Raw genomic sequence first — 22686 nt, forward strand, 5'->3', positions numbered from 1 at the left:
GTTTAACACCAAAAAAAATGTAACTTTTAAAGAAAAAGTGAGTTAACTTTTCAGAGAGGAATGGTTCCCCAAGCTTCTGGATGTCTCAGGCTTTGCGTTGTTTTCAATGAATGAGTGCATTCTTAAAATGTCTGCAGTTACAAACTTTCTTTTCCACAGCACATGTTGTCATGCTTCTGGCACTCTGTATAACTGCCCACTCACTGTGGAAGTGCTAACCCATGCATGATGAGTGTTCTTCACCACAACATTTAATTACCCTTGGGTTAATTTTATTATTTGCTCCAATTCTTTACATTTCTCTACTTCTGTGTTACATTTTCTTTCCATGCTATCAAGGTTGGGATGCCTGTAAAACTATATGCTAAATCCTTCTGACTATAGCTCCTGACCCCTATATACACAGTGATGAACAAGTGCCTGCTTGTTTTGGAAAATGCTTTCTTCAGCAGGTGATCTGGCAGCCATGGCATTAGTTTTCTGCTTGCTTGCTGTTTGTAGTTAGCACTCGACACGATGATCTTGAAGGTCTCCTCCAACCTGGTTTATTCTATGTATATGTATATTCCTTAGATACGTCACAGGTTCTGATGAACAGTTGTGTTTTTCTGGCAATAAGGGGGAAAAAAAAAATCCTACTTCCCACCTGCTGAAGCAGGGGCTTTTCAAGAGAAGTGGTAAAGTCATCTCAGTGGTTTTTAAATTTTGGAAGACTGACCAGGCCTGAAATGGTGGTGATGGGAAAAGGAAAAGAAATTTTGCTATGTTCTGAACCTGTGGAATGTCTTCTCAACATGCTTTTTCATTTACCTTTGAGAAACAGTGTCTTGTCTTTTTCCCCCAATATTTTTGAAGGATAGAGAACAACAGTGAGAAGAACCCAAGTTACGGCTCTACTTTTCCCCGACTCCCCTTCATTAAAGGCCTCATTAGGCACTGGCCACTTCTGTGTTCTAGTGGATGGCAGGGAAGCATGCGTCACATCCAAATTATTTAAGAGGTTACCTATGAGGACATTGTGCACTATCCATCCTTTTCCACTGAGTGTACAGTGACAGCCAAAGCAACCCCACTGATCTTAATACAGCAAAGTAATTTCTCAAATGCGGGGGTTTTGTTTGATGTAGGATAATCGGGAATAGGGAGATACATCTGAAAAAATATGAAATCCATTACCTTCTTTCTTGTGTTTGAATGTACCAGTTCATATCCATGTGCAAAAAAAAAGTGTGTACTCTTACTTTTGTGTCTCTTTAAAAAAGTAGTCATGTCATGAAGGAATACAAAATGCTGAGTTTGAAGCTGGAAGCTGGGATTGTTTACTTTGGAGGAGGAGCCTGAGGGGAGATGTCTTTGCTCTCTGCAGCTCCCTGATAGGAGGTTGTAGTGAGGTGGAAGTTGTTCTCTTCTTTCTAGTATCAAGAAGGAGAGGAAATGGCCTCATATAGCACTAGGGGAGATTTCGATTGAATATTAGGAAAAACTGTCTTCATTGAAAGCATAGTCAGGCATTAGAATATGCTGCCCAGAGAGGTGGTGGAGTCACCGTCCCTGGAGGTGTTCAAAATCGTGTTGACGTGGCACTTTGGGAAGTGGTTTAATGGTCATGGTGATGTTAAGTCAGTGGTTTAACTCAATGATCTAAGAGGTCTTTTACAACTGAAAAAATTCCATGATTCTATGAAATCCTGCCATCAGTGAATCAAAATGTCCAGTGATGTCAGGTGGGCTTGAATCCTCCCTCTGGTTTAAAAACAGTGTTTATAAACTGATGGCAGTATAAATTCACCATTGACTTTATGCTCAAATATTCTTACTTCTGAATTACAAGAACCTGAACAAAAGTAGCAATTTGTTTTACATCCCAGGATGTAAAACCCAGGACAGCAGTATAACTGAGGCCATTTTCACACAGGAAAAAAATGGAGCCCACAAATACTCAGGAAACCATTTTGAGAAAGTGAAATAATATTGGTATAGATGCAGGTAAACATTTTCACAGGTTGCAACACGTAAGACTACTCATTCTCCTCTTCCTTGCTGGCAAGAATGTATTCTCAGAGTAAAGAGATCTCCTTGTTCTGCAGCCCTGGGCACAACACAGGCAATCCCATTTCTGATCTGTCAGTTTCTGCTCCATGCAAAAGTAGAGCAGACAAAATCTCTTCAGATGGGGAAGGCTGTGGTTTTTAATTCTCTGCTAAGATCAAAATCATACAACGTATTTTGCTGTTTATGTAGACTTCTATGAATAAAGATACCAATGGCCAGAAGCTGTTTCTCATATTTCAAACCAAATTATTCTGAAAACAAAGTGTTTATTGCTTAGCTGAAGGTAAATAAATTTGAAATTCAGATTTTATTTTTTTTTAAAGAATGGTCTGCTAATTGGTGTTGAGGTTTAAATGTTTTAGCTTGTTTTTTTCTCTCACTTCCTTAGATGTTAAATGTTTCAGAAACATTCCCCTGTTATTACAGTCTATTAAATCAGACATATCAAAAAGGAAATGTTTATTGATATCTTGAGATGTGTGTCTAATTAAGGTTGTGTTGCTGTGCATATTTCATATTTAAGTAAACGTTTCCTGCAATTTGACTTTAATCAGATCTGAAGGGCCTCAATAAGTAATGGCTCTGTCACTTACTGTTTCTCCTTTCCCTGGACTATGGGAGGATATTTGCAGTTACTGTTGTCTTTTTTTTTCATTATTGGTTCAACTATGTAGCCATTTTGCTGTGCTTGGGTTCTGCTTTTTTTGTGCTATCCCTCATCCCTGTGGTTAACTTCATCCTTCATAAATTTTTTTTTCAGTGGTATTGTTTAAATGACATGGTATCTAACCTGATCTTAAAAGAGAATTTAAAGATTAACAGAAAGAGACTAGCTACTGCTATTTAATCTGTGAAACACTGTCAGGTTTGGGTGAAATATTTATGTGTATATGGAAATGTGACCAGGTTTTTAGAAGAGTCATCCATGACGCAAGAGTAAGTTTGTTTAACTATAACATTCTGTCAAACAGCTGTGTAATAGATTATCTTAATTCTGCCGGAAGAGGGGATGCAGTAATGCAGAAGTCTTTTGCACAGTATATTTAAATATATCCATATGCACACCACTACATATCACTGTATTTAGAGATTCACACTTAAAGAAATGTATATATGGATTTGTTTGGGGAGATGAAGGTTTCTCTTTATCAGGCTTTTCTAAATTTTGTTGATATTTTGTTGCTACTCTAACTGGTGTACTACATAGTAACTTTAAAGCTATGATCTCACTGTAATGGATGGCCTACATGTAACAGACAGTTTTTTACTAGTGATATAATAATCCAAAGAGACATAGCACATAAGAAGAGGGAGAAAGGAAAAAGTAGTTATTCCCTACTAATAGGGCATGTAACAATAGAACAATCCAATTCTCTGCTCAAACTCACAGGTAGTGCATACTGGTGAATGTGATTCAAGTGTCAGAAAAGGCCCAGGACAATTTTCCCCAAGGCCAGCTAACACTTTTCCCAAGACTTCCTGGGCACTGTTCAATAGGTGACCATGCTGTGCTAGATGAAATCTTAACAGTATGAACACGGCCAGGCCAGGATGCCCAGTATCATAGTCACAGTTGGGTTCTGATCCTGTTTCTTTGACATTTTAGAAGAGATGTAGCCAGAAAATCTGTATCAAAAATTGACATTAAATCCAGATTTCTCTCATTCTGGTACCTTCTGAGATCACTGCCCTCATTTATATGACATTATTCGTAAAAAGCATCCTGGTAAAATGACTAGGGCAGTGCTTAAAGAACAAGACAAGCCCTCTTATTTTCCTCAAGCATCACAATATGTTACTTGATTTGTTTTCACCTTTTGTTTGTGTGTGTATGTGTGTGTGTGAAAACCAAGATGACAAATACAACAGAAGTCAATTCAAAAATAGACTTTTTGAATGCTTGAAAATTAGATCATGTAATTAGTACTCAAGAGCATTGAGCATTGACACTTGGTAGAATTACACTTGTGAGAACAAATTCAGTTCAATTTAGGGACACTAAGTGATCTTTAGGAACAAAGTTTTAGGTTTATATGAGCTTTCTTTAATTGCCAGTATTCAACAGTTCTTAAAAATTCTCACACTTAAAGAAAATTCATGAGAAACAAGTTAGCAATTGTTATTGCTTAAAAAATGGCAGAAATGGAATGGTGACAAATTATTTTGTTCAAATAATAATTTTGTATTTATAAAGTGTACAAATTCCTTTGGGGAAAGTAACAGATAAGCAAACAGCTATTAAACAGAAGCCTGTTCTTCTGCCAGTCCTGCTTTATGTGGAGAAACTCCAACAGGAGAAAGCAGGATAAGAACAATACTGTTTGGAAAAGAAAACGCTCACAAATCCACTTTCCTTCTTCCTAATTCAGCACTGTTGATATTGGAAACTGCTTGCCTGGAAGAACAACTGCTAACTTCTTGATGATTTTTGAAGAAATCTGGAGTTGATTTGTGTAAGATGAAGGAATGATACTATGCTTTCCATTACTAGCATCTTGCAGCCTTCCTGTTAGAAGACTCGACACTTAGAACAGTTCTATACTGAAGGTAAATACATCTTTGGGTCTAAAGACAGGCTTGGGCTCCTTTATCAATTAATTCATGAAGGTTGGGTGTCTGAAAGCTGTTTATGGAAACTAGATTTTTCCAGAAGTCCTAATAGAACTATGCTCACATATTGCTTACATGTGAGAATAAAAAAGAATTCATCACCTGTAGTAACTTAAAAAAAAAAAGTAGACCTGCTATGTAGATATTCTCAGACATGATGAACAAACTCATCCATATTTTTTTTTGTTAATATTAAGGGAGAACATCCTTTGAGAAACCTCTAAGGACTTTGGTAACTGTTCAGCATTTTGTGGATTTTCTGTCTCCCAGGACTTCTATCAGCAGAAATCGAAGCATCTGTGAGTATCTAAGAAAACAACTTTCATGTTGTACATCTGAATTGTTTACAGGCAAAAGAGGAATGCTGTAAGTACATACATTAAACTCGCAAAAATGTTGTCAATCTCAGTGCCATCCACAAACACACACCTTCAATCTGTGACATGACTCTGTTACACTTTTATAGAATAGAATAGAATTAACCAGGTTAGAAAAGACCTCCAAGATCACCGAGTCCATCGGCAAGAGCTAGACTTCTCAAAGCTTAGGCAGTAGTAGATTCCCTTTAGAATGCCATGAATCAGCTGTAGGGGATTTTTTGGGGGGGAAATAAAATAAAGGTCAACTTATTCAGGAATCTATTTGTTAAAAATCCCCACCTAAAGATTAAGTTGAGCTGAAGAAAGTTCTTTTCTGGAAAGCATATGGCTGTATCTCACTGCCTTCATATAAAATGTAGCACTTCTGAAGCAGCCTTGGGGAAAAAGAGGATTGCTAATATTTAGTGCTTAGCACAAAAGGTGAGCATCAAGATAACTTACCTGTTATTTCCAGTAGTGTGTGTGTGTTTTGGTTTTAATTTTATTTTTTTTGTTCTTCACCTATCAAACAACAAAAGGGGTTTCTATTGTTGGAAATCTTAACCTCTTTGGTAATCACAACAGCACTGTGATTTGTGGACTTGGTGACTTCCATGACTTTTTTTTCTTCAGGAACTAGGATTTTGCACTGGGACCTAAAGTCTGAATCCATTGCAGGGCTCTGATGCAGGACAGTGAAGAATGTGCTCCTATCCTTTGTTAGTTTTGAACCAAAACTTCACAAAGCAGAAGATCATGAGGTAGGTTTGTGATCTTGCCTTTAAGAGTCCACTGAAAACATTATTATTTGTGCATTTTCATCTTCTAGAAGCATAGCTTGTTCTAACAGTTCAGAAATCTGTGGATGCAAAAAGGTTTCAGAGGAAGAAAATAAGCACTCATCTTAGGTAAGTATTTTGTGTCCTACATTCTATTTAATCAATGTAAGCTAGCTAATATTATTTGCCTAGGCCCTCCACAGGGAAATAGAAGTGGCTTCATGTTCACAAGCCCTGGTCCTCGTGGGGGATTTCAACCACCCTGACATCTGCTGGAGGGAGAACACAGATAGGTACCAGCATTCCAGGATGTTCCTGGAATGCATAGATGACAACTTCCTCCTCCAAATGGCGGAGGAGCCAATGAGAAAATGTGATATGTTGGACCTTGTTCTCACCAATAGGGAAGGGCTGGTCACCAATGTGAGGCTCAGGGATAACTGTGGCTACAGTGACCATGAAGCAATAGAGTTTAAGATCCTCAGGGCAAATAGGAGGATGTATCTCAAGCTTACAACCCTGGACTTTAGGCATTCAGACCTTGATCACTTCAGGGATCTGTTGGCCAAAGTATAGTGGGACAAAGCTCTAGAGGGAAGAGGGGCCCAGGACAGCTGCTCAGTGTTCAAGGATCACCTTCTCCATGCCCAGGAACAAAATGTACCCACAAAAAGGAAAGCAGGAAAGAATGCTAGGAGACCTGCCTGGATGAACAAGGAGCTCCTGGACACCCTGTCACACAAAAAGAAACTCTACAAGGAGTGGAAGAAAGGACAGCTGTAATGGGGGGGGCATATAAGGAAGCTGCTTGAGCAGCAAGAGACCTGGCTAGAAAAGCTGAAGCTCAGTTAGAATTGAATCTACCCAGGGAGATCAAGGAGAACAGTAAACATTTCTATAGGTATATTAATGGTAAAAAGAAGACTAAGGAAGGTGTGGCCCTCTCAGAAAGGAAACAGCTAAACTGATGACAAGTGACATGGAAAAGGCTAAGGGTCTCAATGACTTCTTTACCTCAGTCTTCACTGGCAAGGGCTCCAGCCGCACTCCCAGAATAATGGAAGATAATGGCAGGGACTAGAAGAAGGAACTGCCCACTGTGAGTGAAGATCAGGTTCATGACCATCTGAAGAACCTGAAAGTGTTCAAGTCCATGAGACCCGATGGGATACACCCACAGGTGCTGAGGGAACTGGCAGATGAGGTTGCTAAATTGGTATTATATTCCAAAAGTCATGGCAGTCTGGGGAGGTCCCCACTGACTGGAAAAGGGGAAACACAACTCCCATTTTCAAGAAGGGAAAGAGGGGTGACCCAGGGAACTACAGGCCAGTCAGTCTCACCTCTGTGCCCAGTAAGATCATGGAGCAGATCCTCCTGGAGGCACTGCTGAGGTAGGAGAATAATGAAGAGGCACAATCAGCATGGCTTCACCAAGGGCAAATCCTGCCTGACAAACCTGGTGGCCTTCTATGACAAGGTCACAACATTAATAGATGAAGGCCGAACAACTGATGTCATTTACCTGGACCTGAGCAAAGCCTTTGACACTGTCTCACACCACATCCTGGTCTCCAAGCTGGTGCAGTATGGGTTTGATGGATGGACCATTCAGTGGATAAAGAACTGGCTTAATGGCTACACCCAAAGGGTGGCTGTCAATGGGTCCATGTCCAAGTGGAGGCCAGTGAAAGCAGAGTCCCTCAGGGATCAGTACTGGGACCAGTCTTGTTTAACATCTTTGTTGGCAACATGGACAGTGGCATTGAGTGCACCCTCAGCAGGTTTGCTGATGACACCAAGCTGTGTGGTGCAGCAGACAAGCTGGAGGGAAGGGATGGCATCCAGAGAGACCTTGGCAGGCTGGAGAGGTGGGGCCCATGACAACCTCATCAGGTTCACCAAGACCAAGTGCAAGGTCCTGCATCTGGGTCTGGGTAATCCCAAGCACTGATACAGGCTGGGCAGTGACTGGCTTGAGAGCAGCCCTGAAGAAAAGGACCTGGGGGTGCTGGTAGATGAGAAGCTGAACATGAGCCAGCAGTGTGCACTTGCAGCCCAGAAAGCCAATCATATCCTGGGCTGCATCAAGAGAATAGTCAGCAAGTTGAGCAAGGTGATTCTCCCCCTCTGCTCTGGTGAGACCCCCACCTGGAGTACTGCATCCAGTTCTGGAGCCTCTGTTACAGGAAGGATATGGAGGTGCTGGAATGTGTCCAGAGAAGGGCTATGAGGATGATGAGAGGGCTGGAGCACCTCTTCTATGAGGACAGAGTGAGAGAGTTGGGACTATTTGGTCTGGAGAAGGCTCCAAGACCTTATTGTGGGCTTCCAGCATCTTAAGGATGCTTACAAGAAAGCTGGTGAGGGACTTTTTAGGGTGTCAGGTAACGATAGGACTAGAGGGAATTCAACAAAATAGAAATGGGTAGATTCAGATTGGATGTTAGGAAGAAGTTCACCACGAGGGTGGTGAGACACTGGAACAGAATGCCCAGGGAAGTGGTGGAAACCCCATCCCTGGAGGTTTTTAAGGCCAGGCTAGATGTGGCTCTGAGCAACCTGATCTAGTGTGAGGTGGCTCTGGCCTTGGCAGGGGGGTTGGAACTAGATGATCCTTGAGGTCCCTTCCAACCCTAACAATTCTGATACACAGGCCAGGAGTCCTCTTCTCAACAGGGCTTTCTGGCTCCTCACAGCTCAGACTGGAGAATGTTTGTTCTCAACTTTAGTGTGCTGTGTACATGTCTACCATACCTACCTCACAACCATTAGCTTTTCAAATTCTTGTATTTTCCTGTGCCATTTCCTTTTGGCCAGACAGCATATTTCCTCATCATTAATATGACATTCCAGTGGGCTACAACCACTTGGGATTGTGGGTTACTTTTTCTGGTCTTTTGAATAAAGGCCTTTTGCTTCCTGTCTTAGGCCTATAGTTCATCTACCTTAGTGAGCCCCAAGAACTACTTTCAATAACCTTCCTTCAGTGCCACTTGTCTCTTTGGGAGCATTAAATAGCTTAAAGGGAGTCCCAAATCCCCAACCCTACTGAAGCCAAGGACTCTCACAACTGTTTTTTCCCTTATTGCCCTCCATATAAAAGCTTTCTGCAATGTCTGCTCCTACCACTACATCACTCTTCAGCGTTGTCCCCCAGATTTTCTGTTCCTTCCAATGCCTAACTTTGTCAAAGCTTTTTCAGTAGCTTATCTCCCTCCTGCTCTATTCTTCCAAGATTTAACACCGTGATGCATTTTTTTCATTCACCTATTAATCTATTGTATTCTGTACATGTGCACATACAGGAGATCCTTCTTCCTTTCCCTGAAATTCACCCACAGAATAAAAGAGGCCTCCCCCAGAAAAATCCAGGTAAGTTAGAAATCTTCACAGGTAAGAGGGACAAATTTTTAGATCACTTTTACATTTAAGGAGTACTTCAACAATATCTAAAATTATATGTATGGTTGCAGCTGGCAGTGTACACTTACAGGGGGGAAAAAAGGCAGGAAGAAAATGCAGATGAAAGGATGAAAGGCTAAACAAAACCAATGCCATTTCAATTGTAAAATACGATTTTTTTTTATTAGGTCATGTACAATTTTACTGTCTTAGGATCTACTAATCAAAACTTTTTTCACTTAATCCTTTGGTATTACAGGCAAAGTCACTGAAAGTAACAAAGACAGTATGTGAAGATCATAAACAGTAACTTCAGAATAAATGGAATGTAGATGGCTTTATTGGATTTAATTACACATGAAATTGAATACCTTGAAAACAAAGTACAGTAAGACAAACATACTTACTGGGTAATGTTTTATGAAATTCAGATAGACATAAATATGAAACCCAAAGCCTAGAGAGTGAAATACTACTGTAATTGAAAAGCTAGAAGTAAACATTCGGCAATTGTGTCAGTAATTTTTTAAATGACAGAACAAAAGCACATTTTAAGATCTCACGTTCTGGTTCATGAATATGAAAGAATTTACTGTCCCACTTGTATGAGTTAGGGCTCTGTCTGGCACAGCTATGTGTGAATCAGAGAATAAAAAGGGGTAGAAAGAATGTGAAGATGATTAAAGGCTGAGAAGATTAGTCTTGTCAGCACAGTACTAAAATAATATAAGCGTATGTCAGTTCTAGTATTTTAATGCAACAGTCTTAATGTTTCTTAAGTTAGTTTTCAACTACACATTCTGAAAACAAGTTCATGTTCTAGTATATCCAGCTATAATCTCAGTAAATTCTATGGATCAAAAAAATTATCAGAAAACGCCTCAATCTCATGAAATCTAACCCTCTTAAATAGATGTACTGAAGTTGGCAAAATCTAGTGCAACCAGTTTCATTTAATTGACCTGTACCTCAATTATACAACTACACTTTTTATCATATAAAAAAATACATACATTTTTTACTACTGATGTTGCAGGAAACTTGTACAGGACTGAAGCTTCACCTTTTCTTCATGACTGAAAACATACACCCATTTGAGACTTTAGACAAGCTTTCATTTTTCAATTAACATGTTTTATTTCAAATTTATTCAGAGCTCAAATGAGTTACTTTTGCAGCTGAGGAAAGCCAAGATGAAACTTTGTTCTTTTGTGCTCAGCCATACAATTTATTTTTCTCCTGGCAACAGATTTTTAAATCTCCTTGCCCCCCCTCCCCTTTTTTTTCCATGGGAACTGTTTTAGTAAGTACCGACATTAGAGCTGACAATGCTTTGTGTGTTGTGGGGGTTTTTTTTGCCTGGTTTCTGTGTCTGTGTGTGCAGGCATGCATTCATTAACGTAATTTCTCAACATTCAACAAGAGTGCATCATAAACCAGAGGAAAAGAGCCTCATAAATATTTAGATTCTCCATCTACCTTCCAAAACTGAAGTGAAAAAGAGTATTTAGTGAGGACTTGGTTTAAGTTAATCTGCATATGAACTGAGAAGGGGTACAAAAGGATGAAAAGGTGGTGGAAACGAGCATACAAACCCCACAGTCTCCAGGGGGCCATTCATCTTGTTCTTGTCAATACAAACCCAGTCCCAGTGCTTGGCTGTTTTCTGCGCATGACCCAACAGAGTAGCTTTATAAAGACAATGCTGCAAAGGATGTGCGTGCTTTCTTCCTAGTTTTGTTCTATCGTGTAATTTTTCCAAAGAAGCAAAATATTTCAGGTTTTGAAAACCGGAGAAATTTTTCCAAATGCTTCTCTACTTGTTTGTGGCCCACACACTGACATACAAACCGAAAACATTTACCTAAAAGGATAACTAGGTTATATGGAAAGCACTTGCAGGTAACTTACCGATGAATGAGTGGTAACGAGTTCACAAGATGGCTTAAAGCATAGTAATACCTGCTGTGCGGCTACAAAGACACAGAATTTTGACTAAAACTCCACTATTTCTAACAAACATCATAAAAAGACCAAAATTACAGATAAAAGAATAGATCACCAATAAAATGTGGCATTTAGTATTTTCATAATTGAAGAGTCACAAAATTGTTTAGACTGGAAGGAACCTCTTGAATCCAAGTGCATACGTGACTATTTAATGCATCCCAGTAATTTTTTTATTGCGTGGTCTCAGATCAAATTAATTTTGAAGGATTACCTCACATTACTTACACCTATTTACTGGACTGCTGTGCTTAGGTATCCTTTTCAGACAAAGGCCCATAAAAGCCACTGAGTAGTAGTCTGTAATTAGGCACCAATAATGATTTCGTACATAACAGAATTTTTCATCATAAGCAGCCAAGAGAGCAGGTTTTTTGGTTGTTGTGAGGACAAAGAATGAAATAATGTAACTCACTCAATTCATCATGCTCCACATCAAACATATGAATTGAATAACAGGAGAATTACATTAATACTATATGAAAAATGGTAATTTTATTCACATATGTTTACAATGCTAATCTTTGTACATTGCTAATCTTCTATTTTTTGAGATAAAAAAATTCAATTTTTTTTTTCCAAATTAATCTCTAGTTCAGACTCCTTAAATGAAATAAACTTCTTTTTTTTCTTTTAATTATGTTTTGGCAGTAGAGTTTGGGGTTATTTTGGGGGGTGTTTGCTTGTTGATTTGTTGTTACCAGAACTCCCCAAAACCCTATTGCCTGGGCATCAAGTAGAGGCTTGAGCAAGCTGCTATGACTTTCCCCACTGATCACTATTGTCACTTTAACACAAAGGACTCCACCTACACAGACCAACAGTGATAGATAATTATTTTCACTACTGACCTATAAGACAGGTGCATTCAAACTTCAAAATGGGATAAAAGATCAATTATGCTTCTAGTAATGAAAATTAGATGGATAGCTCTAAAAGGACTACCTGAAAGGAAACCCAGGAAGTGGTGTATACTTTATCTTTCTAATAGGAAAGACCTTCTTTTGTCATGAGGATTGGCTTTCCAATTATGTTTTGACTTTTAAAAAGCAAGTATAAAAATCTAGATTACAAAACACTGTAGGGCCTCTTCTCCACCTCAGAGAAGTGATTTGTCAGTTTCTGAAATAAGAGGGCCTTTTCAGACCTCTCACAAGGGTAAGAAGGAAGGCTGCCTAATTTGGATTACTTAATACCTGTTTTCATGCTGACCTTTAATTGAAATAGAATTGCAAAAATTAAAAGTTAGTTGAGGCAAGGCAGGAAAATAGTTTTATGTTTTCTTTAGAGTTCTTGCCATAACCTTAGAATTTTGAGCTTTTTGTCAGACCAGACCAAATATTCATTTGTTAATACACAACAAAACAGTATTGTTATGCCAACTGGATGGGAGAGTATATTCTCTGGGAAACTTATTTTTGCACTTCTATGCTCCTTACAGGGTAACAGTTCTTCACTTTTGTAAGGATTTGGTGTGTGCAGTGGGGGTGTGTGCACGCCATGGAGACAACTGACATACCTGTTCTGCAAAACCAAAGACCCATAATCAGCATGTCACCTTTTTACCTTGAGAAATTACTGAAAGACCTGAAAGGTGAAGAAAACTGCCCATGAAACTTTCAAACAAGCATTTATTAACAAATACCATAAGAGATAATGTTATAATGCCTATTTGAGAAAACAGCCTTAAAGCCTACATGTTGTAAGAAAAGTTGTAACATGTACACGGAAACTTCTCATGTTCCAAGTGAAAAGAAATATCTAGACTCATGTGAACTGGATCTGTACAAAACAATTTGAATCTACAAGAAATGCATTATGTTTCTCTTCCCTATATTTCAGTCACAATTGGGAGACCAATCACAAAACATTTCAGATTGAGAATAACAATGAAGATTTATGAGAATTTGAGAGATGGCCAGCAGTGTAATTTCCAGACCACTTCAAATTTAGCTGCAGGGATTTTACCAGACCACTGTATCTAAATCTGGGCTATTACTCTATTTTGCACATGTTTTGCACCACAGTGAACTTGTCAGCCTATTTCCCTGCCCCTCTATTCTGTGGTCTACCCAATACAATGACTTGATGAATACAAAATACTAACAATTCTGAAAGCTAAAGCTAGGGGAAGACTGAATTACCTTCAACAGTAATTTAGTTGCCAAAATCCTGAACCCAAACTGTTGCTCAAACTATTCTGAAAAAAAAACAACCCAGCAGCTAATAGAAACTGTTTATGCACCCTTACAGTGAGAGTCAGCTGACCATTCATGAGTGCGTGGCCACTTCAGATGTCCAAAATGTGTGGAGATGGCAGATGTGATACGAGAACTATGAGAGTAAAGCAACCTTCTGGAAATTAAAGTGGAATACCATAGGCATGTGAATCCCACCCTTTATTGTCCTTATAAACTTGTAACAATAAATCGCTGTAATTGAGCAATGAACGGATTTTAAATAATAATCAGGTACAGTATTAGATAAATAAGATCATATATTTTTATGAAATGACTGTTCTTCAAAACGAGTCAGATCTAGATTAGCTAACAGCCCAGAAACACTCATCTTTTGGCTTTGAGCCCAAGAGTCATGTTTTACTGATTGTTATGACTTGTCCTTTGAGCTCTGGTGATGGTATAATAGGGCATTACGATGTACCAGCCTACAAATTCCAGAAAGATGGCATGAATTTTGGGATGCTTCCTGTTTCTATGAAGAAATCCTGAATGTATTCAAGTACTTAAGCAGTAATTCTCTGTACTTTTATAATGGCCTTCATCCAAGAAATATGAAGTACTTTACTACAAAGTGTAATTACTGGCTCATTACTAGAAAGTTTAAAGTTTCATTCTAATTTGTTTAGATATTTTCTGTCCAGTTAAATATAAGCTCCTTGGGTAGGAACTGCTGCCTTTTCAGTACTGAATGTTAAGAAGCATAAGCAACACACCATTAGCCATCCCTCGTGTAAGTATACATATGAATACATTTGTATTTCAGGTATGCTAGAAGTTAAAATAATGCATCAATTACATTTTAAGATCTACTTGGGTTTAGTAGTAATTGAGAAGAATGGTTAGTTTAAACCTAAGGGCCAAAAGCATTTCATTTATATTCAACAACAATCAATATACTATGGTATTTTACCAGAAGATGGTGCACCTATAAACCAGAACTTACAAGTTTAACTGTCAACTATTTGCCACTGTGGTTCCCAAAATAAATCTGCAAATTTCCCTGACACGAACTTTGTGAGGTGCAAAGACATCAATGGTGAAAATTAAAATACTGATTACACATCTTACACAGAAATGTGTCTTTCAACCCATTTTTAGTTACATGCAGCAAATAAAAATAGCTACTGATGGCACTACTGTAGTTGAGATGACTGCATCTGTTAAAATGCAGGATGTTGTTAGCCATCTAGTACAAACTGGATAGAAGGTTAAAAAAAGGGAACAGGTATATATGGAAATTAGTATTGAGTGTCTTTTAAACTACCATGTGTACTACGTGGACTCCAATGACAGACATTGTATTTCACAATGATCAGCTCAGTGAATCCACAGTTAGGCAGCATTTACAGCAATACACACTTGGTGCTACTTTCATTTCTGCAATGTGTGGCACAGGCTGGCTCATGTAGTGTTTCCAATACAGGACTTTTTCCAAAAATGACAGGCCAGAAGCAATTTGAAATTCTCCCCTATGAAAGCCTATAGCTGTATAACTGAAGGGGTAATTTTGTGACTGTACAAAATGGAAATGTATATCTAGTATACTAACTGAAGCTGTGCAAAGGGATTAGGAAGTCTGGAAACATGCACAGTTTATTTCAAGCAGTATTTGGCTTCTTTCAGTAAGCTATTTAGAATATTAATTACCCATCATCCAACAGTAAAATGCACAAAAATAATGCACGGAGACCGCTCAGAAATTATCACCCTCTCTAGACAGACACACTCTTTCTTATTGCTAGAATGCTATCTTTTCTGGAGAAAAGTCCACATAGTAGTAGATGAAGAAACAGCACAAACAGACATTACAGATCCACTGAAATTATCTACTTAAAAATACAATCTACAAAGCAATTAATCTATGGCAAACTTAAACAGTAATGTAATACATTCTTCTAAATATTGACTTACCCATCTTTCACACACAACCATGATTATTTGGTATTTAGATATGACAAAACCCAACACAGAGCTATCCATGCCTTCCCTAACTACTAAGAATTAAACAAAATGCTTGTGAAATTCCATGAAGCAGAATTCAGGTCCTTCCATTTGTGTAGCTGTATCCTATCACAGTAGCTTAAGATATGTGGAATAACTTGCTAAGGAAACTGCCAGGTACAAGATATAGCTCAAAGGCAGAAAACACTTTTTTGTTTAGCTTAGCATTTTCTTTTCCCCCCAACTTAATGACTGCATAATTAGGACACAGCCCCAAGAACAGTGAGAACACAGCTCTTCCTACTCATGCACAAATGGATAATCATAAAGATACCTTCTGCTGGCTTATTCCAACCTGAGGAATGGCCAGCTCTAACAGGAGTGATAGTGTGGGTTAGCACACCCTTCTTCACAATTGTACATCTTAGGTTCCTGAAGTATAAGAGAGATGAATCTGAACTCTCCCAGATTAAGATGTGCTTAAAACCTTCCACTTCTTCAGCAATCACTTACCTATAGTGGACAAATTTATGCATTATCTATTCTAAACAACATACAGCACTCAGAAATATCCCCTTTTAGACTGTGAACATCATACCATCTGCTTATTACTTTGAATGATGCACTATGGTTTCTGTTTGAAAAACTACCTGTTGGTTTGGCTTTGTTTTGAAGGAAATATGGTTTTAGAATAGAACAGAACAGAATAGAATAGACCAGACCAGGTTGGAAGAGACCTTCAAGATCATCGTGTCCAACCTATGATCCAACACCACCTAATCAACTAAACCATGCAACCAAGCACCCTATCAAGTCTCCTCTTGAACAACTCCAGTGATGGTGACTCCACCACCTCCTCGGGCAGCCTTTTTGTTGTCAAACACATCACAGAATTTCAATATAATTGGTTCTTGAGGTATTTAGTCTGCCCCTAGACCTTATTCTGTTAATGTGTTTATCAGCTTGCAGAGATGACTGAATTTCAGCTTTCCATCTAGTAGTGGCCATGTCTGACTGTTGCACTAGTTACAGCAGTACAGTCTTGGTACACTCTTCAATACTGAATTGAGAATGTGGTTTTTTGTTCTTGAGTAACTGTAATGGGTAAGTGAAGAATTGTTTTCTTCCTTAAAGAATAGTACAGCACACGACCTTCCTGTTACAGGCAGCACTACAGAAGGCTAATGACATCCAACAGTATATACTGATGATTTGGTCAACAGAAATCCTGAAATTAACAGCCAACGAGAGTACGTTTTCCAGTAGCCACCAGCCTTTAGCTCTCCTACTTCCCAAGGTGCTATCAGCTATGAATGTTACAGCAGTAATTGAGTTTGCGTTTTATGATCATTGCTGGCATTTACTGTAATATACAGAGGCCGCTGCTGGCATTATCATGATTATTCTTACTTCAAGATTAGATTAACGCAATAAAAGTTCACCTTAAAAGAGAAGCTGTTAGAGAATGCTACAGGTTACATGAAACAAGAGAGACTATCTAGATGAAAACGTAAGTTAAACACAAGAACTTCTGTTAGCATCCATACAGAAGTTAAGGCATTAGGTAGTTACCTAAAGAACCTTACGTGCCCACAAGACCTGGTTACCTTCAAAAAAACCAACCAAACTCCTACTCCCCACTCATGACAAAAACTGCACAACGTTTCCTCTCACAAGACCTGCTTACCCAGCCCTGTGTCCTTCCTTGCCTACTCTCCCTTCCCCCATGGGAAAGTCACAAAGTTCAACACAATGGAAGAGGACTTCTAGTGCCTGTTAGATCAGGCTGTAGACACACCAGTGCTGATGTGAGCTATACCTTTTCCCAGCTCTTTAACCAGAACTAATTGAACTTCCATCTTGCAGGTACTCTTAAAACACCTCTTCCTGGGAGAAGAAAGTGTGGGAAAGTAAAGGCAGAGAGAAGAACGGAAGGTATACCGAGAGGGGCTTTTAAGTAGCTTTTTTGTGTGTTGTTTTTACTGTATAGTTAATGAAGAGATCATGCTGATTTGTGTATTTAAAACTAACTTTGAGTTATAGACATTTTGTTAAAGCATACAGCTTTTCCAAAGGCTTTTTAACAATGATTTACATCCAGTGTCTTGAAATGTTTATGGAAAAATCAAGGATAGTAATTTTTCTTAAGTCATTTATGCCTAATCACACTGGCAGCTTCAGCATTTAGCTTTGCCTCAATTTCTGTTCCAGTCAGACCAAGAAAATAACTCAGATTAACACAGAGCAAACTAGAGCTTGAATTTTGCATCCCAAAATAATTGCTGTTGTGCACCATCTTATTCTCCAGTAAATAAGTGCAAAATATCTTAGGATAAGCTATGTTGGTGCTGTTAGCAGGTAAGACAAGTGATAGCTACTGCACAACAACCTGTGCTGGTATTTCTTACTCTGTATTGCCTGCTCATATTCAAGCATTGGAAGCAGTAATGAAGCAGTATGGGAACAGCTGTACTAGATCTTCTGGAAAAAATGTATCCATATGCAGTTTTTTACTGTTAGTCCAGCACAATTATTCTAACATTATCTAAGTTTACCTAATTTTAAGATGAAAACCTGTCGTCTGATTGATGTTGTTAATCAAACTGAAGGATTCAATAGCAAGTTTTCTCAGCACTGAAAATCAGCAAATAAAGCACTACAAAATACACATCATCTTTCAGACTTTTATAAATAAAAGGATGACCATTTTGCTAAACATGTAAGGTCGTGCTTTAGCTTGTCACAATTTTAAAACGAAGCTGGAAAAGTGAAAATAAACCCCAATCTTGTTACTAAGTGGAAACTATTACTTCATTCATAGCCATACTGCAGTGTGCCTTGGGCATGCCAAGAATTTGTATTTTTTAAAAAAATGGTTTGCAACGTTGCTCTCTTTTTGACAGCAAAGACAGTATTTTCTTGCTGAATATATATTTTTGAAACGATGGAAGCAACAAATCTGACTTATATAAGCTGCCGAGTTTTAGTGTAAACAAAGCCTCGAAAGAAAATGAAAATTCTCATGGCCTGTTTCAAGGAGAAAAATACAATAGACATTAGAAGGAATGCAATAATTTAAAGCACTTTTACAATGAAAAGTATACTTTTCCTACATTTTTGTCCACGCACACCTTTCAGGTAGAGTAACACTGCTTGACAATACCCGACAAAACAGTGCATCTGTCACGATGACAACGTGTCTGTCCTTTTTTCTAGTTTTGGAAGCATTGCTCACCGCAGTTAACCTAATACTTAAAGTTTCTTCGAATATTATACAGTATCTATGAAAATACATTTGAATTTGTACAGAACTTCAAGCCTAGTTGGACTTTATACCTAGGTTCTATTGAAAACGACGGTCCGAGGCAAACTAAACGATTTTTATGTAGCTTTGTATCAAGTTCTATCGAGCTACCAAAAACTGCATCAAAGCTTTCTGACGATCTTTTAAGTATTAAAAAAATCAAACAAAACCACCAAGTAGCAGCGTGGGGAACAAGGAATACATACAAGCAATCGCGTCGCCCTGCTTTGCCTCTGCGGCGACAGCGAATTGAACACGTCAATTCTGGTTGTGGCTGCTGGATACTGGTTCTTTCATCCCGTGTCCCATCCAAACGCGTGAAGCAAGCCATGGCTGATGTCAAAACACAACGCTGCCCTGTAAGCAACAAACGTGCCTAACTACCTGCCGGTGAGGCAACGGTGGAAAGGCAGCGCCGCGACCAGAATCCAGGGAACGGCCGAGGCAGGCAGCCGGGCCACGCGCATAAGGCACGGCGCGGCGCAGCGCCAGCCGCAGGCGAGAGCCGCCGTCATTGCTCCAGGGGCGGCCGCGCGAGGGAAGGGGCGCGAGCACGGCTGGGCCACTACAGCCCGCGTTTCTCTTTCGCTGCCAGCACAGACAGCTGCAGACAGCTCCCGGCTCGTTCTGCACCCCTGGGAAGCCTGCCGTTAAACCGCTCCCGACGCACGCGGGCTCCCGCCGCCTGGCCAAGACAGGGAGAGAACGGAGAGAACAACAGATCCTACCAGCCTGTTCCTCCTTACCCTCCCGCAAAGCTAGTTAGGACTCGCTGCTCGAACGAACCCTCTATACCGATACCTCATAGCCACACCACACTCGCCTCTCACCATCGCTGCCCCGTTAACGGGTTAGAAATCGCTCCTCGCGCCGCTCCGCCACCCGCAACGCCCACCGCTCTCGGGCGCATGCGCGATGTAACGAACCCCCCCCCCCCACCCTCCCCCATTCCCCCGCAGGCTGCCTACCTGTACCGCGCGAGGTCGTGGCCGCGCGACGCGACAACACTGTAAACAGCAGGCGCACGCGCGCCTCCGTGGGGCTCTCCCCACCTCCGAAGTGTCACGTGGCCTAGCTCCGCACTTCCCCCCTCCTCCGCGCCACCGGCAGAGCAACGCGACTTTGTTTGGAAGAGTTCTGTGCACGAGCGTACTTCCGCGGGGCAGGGGGAGGCGCGCGGGAGCAGCACGCGACGCCGCGCGCCTGCGCCGCTTTCCCACGCGGAGACGCTCGGAGGGGGCGTGGTCGGGGAGAGAAAACCCGCTTCGGCCCACTAGCCTCTTTTCCGCGCCCCCCCTCCCCCGCCATCTAACGCCGCTCTGCTGCCGCCCCACTGCCGCCCCGGGGCCCCGGAGCGGAAAAGGAGCAACAGCTGGCTCCACCAAGTGGCGCTGCCGCTGCCACCGCCCATCGAGTAACAACCGCTCCGCCTCTGGGCCCACCCCCCGGCATGTCCCCACCTTCGCGGGCCCTGCCCCCTCCCCTCCTGCCGCCGCCGCTGCTGCTGCTGCCAGCGCAGCCTGAACTGAAGCGAACTCTGGAGCGAACTGAGGAGAAGTGAGGAGGCGGCGGCGGGGCTGAGACTCACCAGCCACAGGCAGCAGCGGCGGCGGGAGGGCGGGCGGGCGGCGGACAGGAGAACACGCCAGGCGCGGCGCGGCGGCAACAACAGCGGAGAGATACCAGCGGCGGCTGTTCGGAAGCGGCAGCCGCGCCAGCAGCGCCCGCCCGCCCTGCTCGTTCCCTCCCTCCCCCGCCGCGGAGACAGGGGGCAGCGCCGAGAGGAGAAGCCGGGCTCAACGTGTGTGTGCGCGGGCGGAGGAGGCGGAGGAGGGGGGACACACCGAGGACTGCGCCGGCCGAGGGCGCACGGAGAAGGGAAGCGGCAGCGGCGGCACCGAGAGGCGGCGGCGGGTCCTTGTGCCCAGGGCGGAAGGCGCAGCCCGCACGGGGGGTTCTTTTGAGTTTCCTCTTTTTTTTCGGTCCCTCGGACTCGGCGGCGAGTCTACATTTGTCTCCGGATTTGAATCCTCCTCCTTCTCCTCCTTCCTCGGGGAAGCTCCCCTCCCCGCCCCCTCCCCTCCCCCACCGCCTCCCTGCCCGCCCGGATCCAGCCGGGCGCCCCGTGCCGCGGTCGCGTTGCTCGGCGGAGCTGCTGCGGGCGCTCGCCGTTTCTCCGCGGGCTTGGAATATGGTCGGGGAAATGGAAACCAAGGAGAAGCCGAAGCCGAGCCCTGATTACCTGATGCAGCTGATGAACGACAAGAAGCTGATGAGCAGCCTCCCCAACTTCTGCGGGATCTTCAACCACCTCGAGAGGCTGCTGGACGAAGGTAAAAGCGCTCGCCTGGCCGCCCTTTCTCCCGCTCCGCCGCCCTGTCCTGCTTTCCCCCTTTAGGGCCTCCATGCCGCTCCCGGGATCCTGCTCGGCCCCTCACCCCAACCCCGGCTGGGTGGCGGGGGGAGCCTGGGGCCTGTTTCACTCTCCCCGCTTTTCTCGGTACGCTCTCGGCTCCAGGCTGGAGAGGCTAAAACAAAGGGGAAGTGCGGGCTCCCCACGCCCTGGCTTCTGCCGTGTGGTGCCGGGGGGCTCGGTGAGCGAGTGGGAGGGGGAAGAGGCAGCCTGACCGCACACGTCCCTGCTCTCCCGTGGGGTTACCCCTCCCCTTATTATTTCTTTTTCCTTTCCCCATACCGTTTTCCCAAAACCGGGGGAAGGGTAACAACTGCACGGAGGGGAGGGAACGAGGAGAGGAGCTCAGGAATGTGCTTTGGGGGAAGGCAGGGAGGAGGGGAAAGGCTGACTGGCGGCGCGGCGCTCCCCTCCCGCGGCGGCGCGGAGAGGGGTCCTGTGCGGCGCCCTTCGGGGAGTGCTCCTCGGCCCGGACGGAGGGCCCCGAGCCGGGGGCTGGGTGGGTGTGGGGGTGTCGGGGAGGGGCAGAGTTAGGAGGGTGTTTGGTTTCGAGATTTGGCTGTTCTGGAAGCTGCTTGAACTTGAATGACTAAGACGGAGGGGCTGAGCTCTTTCTTCAGCTCCAGCACTACCCCACCCCAAACTAGCCACAAACTAATTATAATTTTCCTGTATTACAAGGAAAGCAAACATTGCTTTTTCTTTCAGCTGTTCTTACCTTTTAAAGAAGCTAACTTGAAAAACTCCTACTTGTGACTTACAGTGAAGGGAAAAAAAATTACGAAATTGCGTCGTCCACTTCTGCCAAACATCCACTGCCACCCTGCACCCCGCTCCTTCCTTAGGAGGGCGAGGGGCTGCTTCTGTGGGTTGGCCTCCTCTCTCCCCTCCCTTACTTCCCCCTCCCTCCCCCCCACCCCAGTAGCGCTCTTTAAGGTTTCGTTTCTACGAATAAATGATATTTACTTTAAAAAAAAAACAAAAAACCGAAGTACTGGGAACTTAATGCGTCCCGTACGTCCTCCCACTACCGTCACAGACCCACTGTGTTAAAAACAAGGTTTAGCTTTATGCTTTTTAAGCATTTCCTTTCTTAATACCATAAAACTAGACTTTTTGGAGAGTTAGAGACCTGTTTTTTTAATCGTATTTGATAGCTTTGCGAAATATGCGAAGATCATAAAATAGACTGTTTCAACTTGTGAGTTGCAGCATGAAAAGCTGAATTTCGAGATTTTGAGTTAGTAGTCTTGTTTGCGGACATATTACTCTTCACTAAAAGAAGTTTGGGAAGTTGTTGACCTCGGAAGATCAAAGAGATGGTTATATTTGGTAGAACAACTCCCCGCCCTCTCCCAAGACTGTAAAAATGAGATAGTGGCTGTAGTACAACAAAACCCCAGCATATCGAGAAAAGGCTACCTTCTGAAATAATGCTAAAGGAGGAAAAACAAAAACCAGTGAAGGAATACTGAAACATGGACTGTGGGAAGTGATATACTGGGAGATTCTATTTTTATTTTCAAGAGCATTGGTGAAGTTTGAATTTATATCGGAAAAAATTTGGATGTGGAAA

At 42.2% G+C, this 22686-nt stretch overlaps 1 protein-coding gene and 1 long non-coding RNA gene across 11 annotated transcripts in view; one reads left to right on the top strand and one right to left on the bottom strand.

Moving 5' to 3' along the window:
• The window catches only part of LOC128897305 (uncharacterized), a 48677-nt gene extending 28760 nt beyond the window's left edge, over nt 1–19917 (bottom strand). Inside the window, exons 1-2 of one of the 3 annotated variants that reach the window (XR_008462315.1) lie at nt 19666–19917; nt 18904–19054 (exon numbers count right to left, since the gene is read on the bottom strand). This is a non-coding gene — a long non-coding RNA (uncharacterized LOC128897305). Of the gene's footprint in view, nt 1–18903; nt 19149–19527; nt 19587–19665 lie in introns of those variants that run through there. The other 2 variants (XR_008462317.1, XR_008462316.1) reach the window with 2 other exon arrangements.
• Nucleotides 19918–20260: 343 nt separating this feature from the next.
• QKI (QKI, KH domain containing RNA binding) overlaps nt 20261–22686 on the top strand; it is a 162895-nt gene continuing 160469 nt past the window's right edge. For all 8 annotated transcript variants that reach the window (XR_008462318.1, XR_008462319.1, XR_008462320.1 and 5 more), the window contains exon 1: nt 20261–21030. Coding sequence is in view for 5 of the 8 variants with exons in the window: in XM_054162768.1 (XP_054018743.1) it covers nt 20889–21030 (142 nt within the window). In the remaining 3 variants the exon portion in view is untranslated. The remainder of the gene's footprint in view (nt 21031–22686) is intronic.

This window comes from Dryobates pubescens, chromosome 6, assembly GCF_014839835.1.
Source record: "Dryobates pubescens isolate bDryPub1 chromosome 6, bDryPub1.pri, whole genome shotgun sequence".
Classification (NCBI taxonomy): domain Eukaryota; kingdom Metazoa; phylum Chordata; class Aves; order Piciformes; family Picidae; genus Dryobates; species Dryobates pubescens.